Below are 9,824 nucleotides of genomic sequence, written 5' to 3' on the forward strand. Positions count from 1 at the left end.
ATATTTAGAGGTTCACCTTTGTACACAGTGCACTTTTGACACAGTACTGCTAGAGTGAAGGTCTAGTAGCGGGGAGTGTGTGTCCTGAAAAGGGGGGTTGAAGCTCCACCTGAGCTACTGTAATAATGTAAGGGAGTATTGAGATAAGACCGCCTAAAAGTGTTTCTTATAATGTGAAAATATGGATAGCAGTGCTCCGGTGGGAGGTATTTCCACGTGGGAAAGTTGTTTGTTTATGACAGCCAAGATAACAGTGATGGAGCCATTGCATGAGGATCGGACTAGTACGATACATAGTGGATTGGGAGCATCCTACTATGCCCATTGTTCCTGATAACAGCAGGGGGAGGTGCGAGTTTGGGCGATAAAGGGCAGAGGCAAAGTTGGGAGAGAGCTCTTCTTCTAGCTTCTCTTTTTGGCTCTATCGGGCTCCTTTAGCGCACTTGTTGCTCTTTTATCTCCTTGCAAAGGCTCCAAAGGCTCACACTCCCGGGAGGGCTTTTTGCTTTCTTGTACTTTGTTTAACTTTGTGCTTCAATAAATCCTGGAAACAAAACCTGCTCTTCTCCAGTGAGGTTTTGTATGGTGTGGAATTACTATTAAGGTGCATTTGTTTTCATTGGTCTCACTTCCGCCTGGTAAGAGGGGCAGCGGGAGAGAGCCGCAACCACGACCCGACAGATGGATAATTTAATCTTTAACATTTTAAGCTTGGGTTATTCTTTACATCTAAAATTTCTATATTTTATATTTGCAAATGAAAACACAGTCATATGGGGATGTGTATTTTTCTTTAATGATTTTGCTGCAGCAACCCCAAATTTGATTTCTTCTCTAATGATATATTTTATAGTCAAACTATATGATTTTCCAAATGTGTGTGCAGTAACAGATCCTCTCTGTGGGGATGTAAACGTCCTGACCAAGAATAATTCAGGATTAACAACATGAAATGTTGATAGCAGAAACTTCCTGCTTTATAGTTGTCAAAAGCTGACATTAGGTTTGCAAACACAGTGTCTTTCACATTTGTCTGCATGATCTTTGTAGATAAAGAGATATTTCTGTAGAACAAGCATTTACTAACTTTTCTTTTCTCTGCTGTACATATGCAGGAGTTTGCATATGACTCCATGGCAGTGAAACTGGCTCATGTGTGCTAACTGTGAGACGACTCCTGTTACTCTGCACAGGAAAAAGGCTCAATATGTTTTTAAAACCTTTGTTTTAGCAGCTAAAATGTCTGAGAACCAGCTTTCATTATAAAACATGCCCTGGCCAAGACGCCCCATATTATTTCCCATCAACCACCAAACCCGGCAGGATTTGTTAATAAACATATTGCTTAGTTTAACATGAATTAATTTAGTCATGAGGTTCATTATATACCTTCTCAGAGTTTAGAAAAGACTTGATACTGCACATCAACAAATCCAGTGACCCTTGGTTTCTTTCACTATTAAAACTGTCACATCTCAGCACTCAAAGCCAAAAACAGAGTTGACCCATGTGTCCATGAAGGCTGCTGCACCTATCAGCAGCTCTGAAACCCCCCTTTGTTTTTCAGAGTGATGTTGCTCTGTCTCTAAAGAAGAGTTAAACAAACATTTCTAAAAGGCAGTAAAGAGGGGGAGGTTTATGGCTCTTTATCACCTGCAGCACTTGGATGGTGGAATCTTTACAAGATGAGGCTGTTACCCCCAACCCCCCAACCTGCAGGTCCCAGGTGTCCTCACAGCTGTCTGTCCCACCAAGGACCCTGTGCAGGAGCAGTAGTCGTAGCCGTCGTAGTACCAGTGTTGTGTGTCCAAGAAAAAACACAGACAAGGACTAGTTCTTATATAGTGCTTTTCTACTCTAAGTGTTTGTACAGCATCTTTGCATTCACCCATTCATGTGTATTTAAGCTATGTGCTTACTGTCTAGCATTCACACACACACACTCCAACGCTTGCGTCGGAGAGCAACTTGGGGTTCAGTATCTTGCCCAAGGATACTTTGGCATGCAGCCCTGACCAGCCAGGAATCAAACCACTAACCTTCCAGTTAGTATGTGACCCGCTCTACCTCCTGAGCCACAGCCACCCCTGTGGTGGTGCATTTATTCAAGTATATCTGTGTACGGAGGGTTTACAGACACAGAGGGTGGGTGTGAGTGGGTAAACCAACCAGAGCCGTCTATAAGAATGCTGTTTATACAGGAGACTACAAGGAAGAGCAGGCTAACAGAAACTCTGATTACATCCAGAGAACAGAGGTGAGACATCAGAGGCTTGGTCAGGGACCAAAGGGGGGCCAGACTGCAGCAGTAAAGACAAGATGGAAAGAAAGCAGCTAACAGGATTCAAGTTTACATGCAAATTACAAAGCATGTGTATTTTTATTTACGTTTCCTATGTATAAGAATTTGTGTGGGACAGAGGACATGTGGGGTTGTTAAAGTTCACAGTAACACACCCACGAGGATGTGCACAGATAACCACTGTGTCGGACATAAAATACGTTGTGTTCCAATGAAGACGTGTTACCTCCACAGTAACCCTTTCACTAGCGAGAGATTGGCTAACAGTCGTGCGTGTCATAAAACATGGTGTGTTAAGACACGCAGATACTGCGACAAAAAATAGAATGCATTCACTAGCAATATTCTTGGCTAACAGCTGGTAAAGATCCTACAATAATTACAGAGAAAATCCAGCAGTCAAAATGACCCCCTATGAGCAGCACTTGGTGACAGTGGGAAGGAAAAACTCCCTTTTAACAGGAAGAAACCTCCAGCAGAACCAGGCTCAGGGAGGGGGGGGGTCATCTGCTGTGACTGGCTGGGGCTGAGGGGAGAGAAAAAAAGACACACTGAGGAAGAGAGACAGAGATTAATAATAATTAATGATTAAATGCAGAATGGTTTATAAACAGAGTGAAAAAAAGGTGAATGAAAAGAAATTCTCAGTGTATCATGGGAACACACACACACACACACACACACACTGTTTGTCATCCAATTGTCCATTGTCATTTTGAGCCACTGCAAATGAGGGGCTGAAGTAATTCCTAAACAGTTAAAGCAAAATGTCTATAAAATCCCTTGAATTAAAAAGGAAAGTCTGCATTTCAATCACTGATTTTGTTGTTTGTTGTTTTTGCAGTGACATATAAAGCTGTAATGTGTGTGTGTGTGTGTGTGTGTGTGTGTGTGTGTGTGTGTGTGTGTGTGTGTGTGTGTGTGTGTGTGTGTGTGTGTGTGTGTGTGTGTGTGTGGAAAAGTCCTGTCATGCTGCATGATTTCATAAACACAGCCATCCTGCTTTAGGAACACATTGAAGACAAAATAACCAGTTTTCAGAGGGAAAACTCTAAGAGATGAGCTTATGTGTTCTCCTCCAGCAGCTGAAGTACTTTTTCCTCACTGCACATATATGCACCAAAACATGATGTTCAGATTTTTCCTTGTGTGCACTGAAAGAAGGTTTAGCACATAGAACAGTTTTTCATATTTGTCAAATTTGGGGTGAGTTTGTGAATGTACGCATGCAGTCGTTCATTGGTTGGTTGTCATGTAATGATTAGTAGTCAGTGTTAAGAACTGGTCAGCTCTAAGGTGCTCCAGGGTCGTTAGATCTACATGATGCCTTCCTGACTTTCCTTACTCTATGTGCCACAAAATGAATAATTAAAACTCAGGACAGTCACAATCATAAGATGGGTGCTGGGAATTCTGCCCTTTTTTGCTTTGTCTGTTATGTTTTTCTGTTACTGGAGCCTGAAATTATTGTTATCACACTTGGATGTTTCTAAATTACCTCCAAAAATATCTAACAATTGTACTTCTCACTTTTGCCTTTTGTTCTCAGAGTGCAGACATGTCTGCTGCCAGCAATCTGCGAACTGAAGATCAGTTTCTGTGCTCCATCTGTCTGGATGTGTTCACTGATCCAGTCACCACAACATGTGGACACAACTTCTGCAAAAACTGCATCACTCAGCACTGGAATGTTAATGTTAGGTACAAGTGTCCCATGTGTAACAAGGTGTTCAAGAGACGACCTGAACTAGACATCAACACTTTGTTCTCTGAGATGGTTGTTCAGTTCAGGCGTGAAGCTCAGAAGAAAGCCAGCAGCAGCAGATCAAAGCAACAAGCTGCCAAACCAGGAGAAGTTCCCTGTGACGTCTGCACTGGAACCAAACCGAAGGCCCTGAAGTCCTGCCTGGTGTGTCTGACCTCCTACTGTCAGACTCACCTGGAGCCTCATCTGACAGTGAAAGGTCTAAAAACACATCAGCTGATGGAGCCTGTGGAGAACCTGGAAGGCAGGATGTGTACAAAGCACGATAAACATCTGGAGCTGTTCTGTAAGACCGATGTAACGTCTGGGTTGTGTTCGGTGGTGAAGAGGAGGCGGCGGGCAGCCAAAAAAAACGCACAAGCACACTGGCACTGAGAATTTCAGTATTGCCCTTTTAATAAATGTAACCTTCACAACCTTATGAAGCCCGGTTGAACGGCTGCTACATAAACACACATGAAAACGAGCAGTGTTCATACAACCTATGACGGTACAAAAAAATAAGGAAAAGGAAAAGGTCCGCCTCAATCCAAAATGTCCGTCTGCAAAACACATCTCCCGCGCTCTCTACTGAGGAGCGGTGGGCGCACACTGGTGACATCATCTACACAAAAAGACCAGACTGTCGTAAAGAGACATCACAATTACGACTGTTACACCGACCAGACATGTGTCTGCGTGCTCTGCTCTGTTTTAGACCACAAGAACCATGAGTTTGTTCCTCTGAGAGAAGAATCTGAAGGAAAGAAGGCAGAGCTGAGGAAGACAGAGGCTGGAATTCAGCAGATGATCCAGAAGAGACGACTGAAGATTGAGGAGATCAAAGAGTCAGTGAAGATGAGCAAAGATGCTGCAGACAGAGAGAAAGCAGAAGGTGTTCAGGTCTTCACTGCCCTGATTAAAAAAGGCCTGAAGGAGTTCATAAAGGAGATCGAAGACAAACAGGTAACAGCAGAGAAACAGGCTGAAGGCTTCATCAAAGATCTGGAACAGGAAATCTCTGAGCTGATGAAGAGAAGCTCTGAGTTGAAGCAAGTCTCACGCTCTGAAGACCACCTCCACCTCCTCCAAAGCTTCTCATCCCTGAAAACTGCTCCACCCACCAAGGACTGGACAGAGGTCATCATCTGTCCTCCATCATATGAGGGGACTGTGGTGAGAGCTGTGGCTCAGCTGGCGGATACACTCAGGAAAGAGAAGAAGAAGCTGCTTGAGCCTGAGCTGAAGAAGGTCCAGCAGTATGCAGTAGATGTGACTCTTGATCCTGATACAGCACATCCTGAACTCATCCTGTCTGATGATGGAAAACAAGTGAATCATTCTGGTGTTTGGAAGAATCTTCCAGACAATCCAAAGAGATTTACAGTTTTTGCAAATGTTTTAGGAACTCAGAGTTTCTCTTCAGGCAGATTTTACTTTGAGGTTCAGGTTAAAGGAAAGACTGACTGGATTTTAGGAGTGGCCAGAGAGTCGATCGGCAGGAAGGGAGGAAATTCAGTGAAGCCTCAGAATGGATACTGGACTATGTGGCTGAGAAACAGAAATGAGTACACAGCTTGTGCTAACACCGCAGTCGCTCTCTCTCTTCAGTCTGCTCCTGAGAAGGTGGGGGTGTTTGTGGATTATGAGGAGGGTCTGGTCTCCTTTTATGATGTGGATGCTGCAGCTCTGATCTACTCCTTTACTGGCTGCTCCTTCACTCAGAAACTCCACCCATTCTTCAATCCCTGTAATAATGATGATGGTTATAACGCTGGACCTCTGCTGATCACTCCTGTCAATCACACTAACTAGAAAAATTATTATATTTTTTATGAAAGCAGTCTGTGTGAAGAACATATTCATTGGTAACAGTGAATTTGCTCTGTTTCCTCGGACTCTGATTATTATTATTTTTTATTATTAAATCATAATGATATTTAATTGTTTTCTAGTATAACACATTTCTCGATCCTAATTTTTCATAATTTTACACTCCTGGAAAATTTTGTTTTTCTCCCTTTAAGGGAGAAATTACAACTTCTAGTCCAATGTCATTTAAGCTAATAGAGCAAAAACATGAGGAGATCATTTTGTAGAGAATCAAGAAGCTGATGTTATAAACGTGTATATGTACTCATTAGCAGTCTAATCAACACAAACCAATGTTGGATTCTGAAATTTTTAAGATATGTTTACATTTATAGAAAAAAAAAATCAAAAGGAAAAATATTTAAGGTTTAATGACTGAAAATGCTGACTCATGCAAAAAAAAAGTTCAAGGCTGAGGCAATAGAGGCTTAATCAACTGTCCACATCTATGATTTCTATTTATTTATTTGTAATGTAAAGGGAATGTTAATTTTAGAGTCTAGAACAGCAAACAAGTACCTTCATCTAAGGATGTTGACAATCTGTACTTTCATATTTCTGAGGACGGGTTTCTGGCACTTTAACGAAGTCTTTGAGCAAATCACAATAAACCGTGGAAACTAGCTACAGAAACAAATAGTAATAATAATAATCAGTACACTTTATGAGTACTTTTGAAAATTCATTTTCACATTTCATATGGAATATGTCATAATCAGTCAAGGCAAAAAAGGAAAAAAATCACTTGATTTTAATCAAAGCCCAGCAGCAGAACACCAGGAACAGTATGTGACAGTCCATTAACACAAAAATTTAGCAGAAATCCAGGAAACACAAGGGGTGCGTTAACAGACACAATGGCAAGAACAAAGAGGGAGACAGGACTATTTATACACTGAAGGCTGACTGGGAACGAGACACAGGTATAAACAGTCAGGACAATCACAAAGATGGAAGAAAAATGAAAGAAAATCAACCTTCAAAATAAAGTAGGGAACAACCAAAAACGATTAATAACCACAGAGACAAGAAGAATCATTAAACATGATAAAAGACAATGAATAGGCACTAACAGGAAGACAAGACAGAGGGATAAACTGACAGGGAAGTACTGAGGGAACTAAAACTACTACAAATAGGAATCCAGACATGAAACAAAACAGAGAATTCCAAAACTCAAACTAATCACCTAAATAATTATCAAGGTATAAAAAAGAAAAAAAAAAAGGAATCAAAATGAACTTGTTTCCTGTGGGTGTTGCACTTTGTCAAGGCTGCCCTTTGTCACCGATTCTGTTCATAATTTTCATGGACAGAATTTCTAGACGTAGCCAACTGATTCCAAATCTCATCCCTGCTTTTTACGGATGATGTGGTTTTGTTGGCTTCATCAGGTGGTGGCCTCCAGCTTGCAGTGGAATGGTTCGCAGCCAAGCGCGAAGCAGCTGGCATGAGAATTAGCACCTCTAAATCTGAGGCCATGGTCTACCACTCGGAAAAGGGTGGCATGCCTACTCCAGCTCAGGGATGAGTTGCTGCCCCAGGTGGAGGAGTTTAAGTATCTTGGGGTCTTGTTCACAAGTGACGGGAGAAGGGAGTGGGAGCTTGACAGACAGACTGGGGCTACACCAGAGGGAAAAAGAGGGAGCTGAGCATGAAAGCAAAGCTGTCAATTTACCAGTCAATCAACGTCCCTACCCTCACCTACTGTATGGTCATGAACTTTGTGTAGTGACCGAAAGAACGAGATTGTGAATACAAGCTGCAGAAATGAGCTTCCTCCGAAGGGTGGCTGGCCTCTCCCTTAGAGATAGGGTGAGGAGCGCAGCCATTCGGGAGGGGCTCAAAGTACAGCTGCTGCTCCTCCACATTGAAAGGAGCCAGTTGAGGTGGTTTGGGCATCTGTTTAGGATGCCTCCTGGGCACCTCTTGGCTGAGGTGTTCCAGGCATGTCCTACCAGGAGGAGGCAGACCCAGGACACACTGGAGAGATTATATCTCTCGGCTGGCCTTGGAACGCCTTGGGGACCTCCTGGACGAGCTGGGGGAGGTGGCTGGGTAGAGGGAGGTCTGGGCTTCTCTGCTTAGGCTGCTGCGCCTGCAACCCGGCCCCGAATAAGCAGAAGAAAATGGATGGATGGATGGATGGATGGATGGATGGATGGATGGAAACCAAATGGGAATCACAGTAAATTAAACTCTACAATCTACTGGAATAAGCAAACTCAAACAAAAACTTCAAACACCAGATTACAGCAAAACCTAAATACAAACCCAAACCGAGCAAAGCTAGTAAAGAATTCAGAAACTAAAACTATCAGAAAACCCTAGGACTGTGACAGTTTTACACAAGGATGGACTTAACCTCCCATACTTGTGTACTTGTACTGATAAGCTTGACTCAGAAGAGTTTTACATTCCAAAAGACCTGGGGCGATATTAGCACCACTGTCCATTTATTAGATTTGTTTTTCTTTTATTTGTTTTTTTGGGGGGTGGGGTTGTTGGTAGGAGTCTAAACAGTGACTGGTAGAGATAGGCAAAAATGAAACAATGTTGGAAGAACAGCTGATTTCATGAATTATTCATATAATCTTTTGTGTGATTACAGCTGGCTAATGTATGTAAACTTGTTATAAAACACAGTGGTTACGTAACTCAACCAACTTTAAAATAAAATTCTAAGACTGAAACTACAAATAAAGATTAATAAAACAAAAAAAAAAAACAAATAATCATTAAAAATACAGAAACTAAAAAAAACATTAAAATACAGACAAAAAAGAGAGAGTTTTACTTAGGCTTTTCTATTATTTTAGTGTTTGAATTTCAGATTCTTATATTTTTATACATGAAAATGGAAGTTTTGTATTCCTGTTTTATACGTTATTCTAGTTATTTTGAGCCTCAGCTTTAATATATTATTGAGTTCTGGTTCCTGTTTCATTTTTAAGGACTTTGATTGCCAATTAAGATGTTTTACTTTTAACGTTTTCATTTCTATTCCTCCCTCTGTCCCATCTTTTCTGTTAAAGTCTTTGCCGTCCTGTCTCCCTTTGTCTCTGTCTTCTGTGCAGTACGAGTTTTATTAATGGTCCAAAGACCATTAGCCTCTTTGGCTTTGATAGATGTTTTTTCTAATAGATGTGTCCTGTTTGGGGATTTAGTTCCTGTCTATCCAGTTGTCTTGGCTATTTTCACCTTTCTTTTGTTCCCCTCCCGTTTCTCATTTCCAGTCAGGCCTTGGTGTATAAATAGTCCTGTCCCCCTGTGTGTTCCTCACTTGTTTTATTTGGGACTTGTTATGAGCATTTAGAGCTCATTTTGTTGTGGTTCTCTACCTCTTGTGCATTTGGGTCTTCGCCAAGATTAAAACCATCTTGTTGAAAAATCATTTTGAAGCTGTAATCCATGCCTTTGTTACAACCCGGCTGGATTACTCTAACTCTTTGTATATTGGCGTAAACCAGTCCTCATTGGCTCGTCTTCAGCTGGTCCAGAATGCCGCCTCACGGCTTTTGACTGGAATACGTAAGAGGGAGCATATTACCCCTGTTCTATCTTCATTGCACTGGTTGCCTGTTTATTTTAGAGTTCTGATGAGTTACTGCACCTACAATCCCCTTCCTGCTCACTCGGATCAGCTGATAAACTGCTTTTGGATGTGCCGAGGACTAAGCTGAAGCTCAGGGGGGACAGAGCCTTTGTGGTGGCAGCCCCTAAATTGTGGAACTCGCTGCCATTGCATATGAGACAGGCCTCTTTGCTGGCCACTTTTAAATCTTCTCTTAAGACCCACTTATTTCACCTGGCTTTTGACCAGGTCTGAGATGCTGATTTTAGTTGTTGTTTATTTCTTTTTTTATTTAATTTTACCTAGTCATTTTATACTGTTTTATTGTTTGA

At 41.7% G+C, this 9,824-nt stretch overlaps 1 protein-coding gene across 1 annotated transcript; it reads left to right on the plus strand.

Moving 5' to 3' along the window:
* The first annotated feature begins 3,854 nt into the window (after positions 1-3,854).
* Positions 3,855-5,861, plus strand: LOC115785266 (E3 ubiquitin-protein ligase TRIM21-like). The gene is made up of 2 exons (XM_030736809.1): positions 3,855-4,364; positions 4,734-5,861. The coding sequence occupies exons 1-2, from the start codon at positions 3,861-3,863 to the stop codon at positions 5,859-5,861; spliced, it is 1,632 nt and encodes a 543-aa protein (XP_030592669.1). The 5' UTR covers positions 3,855-3,860.
* Positions 5,862-9,824: the final 3,963 nt, after the last annotated feature.

The sequence above is a fragment of the Archocentrus centrarchus genome, chromosome 1, assembly GCF_007364275.1.
Source record: "Archocentrus centrarchus isolate MPI-CPG fArcCen1 chromosome 1, fArcCen1, whole genome shotgun sequence".
NCBI classification, from domain to species: Eukaryota; Metazoa; Chordata; class Actinopteri; order Cichliformes; family Cichlidae; genus Archocentrus; species Archocentrus centrarchus.

Bases quoted from the DNA above. Each gene is read 5' to 3' on its own strand.
- LOC115785266 (XM_030736809.1), top strand. From the start codon at position 3,861: ATGTCTGCTGCCAGCAATCTGCGAACTGAAGATCAGTTTCTGTGCTCC. The intron at 4,365-4,733 runs GTAACGTCTGGG...TACACCGACCAG, and splicing joins AGCTGTTCTGTAAGACCGAT to ACATGTGTCTGCGTGCTCTG.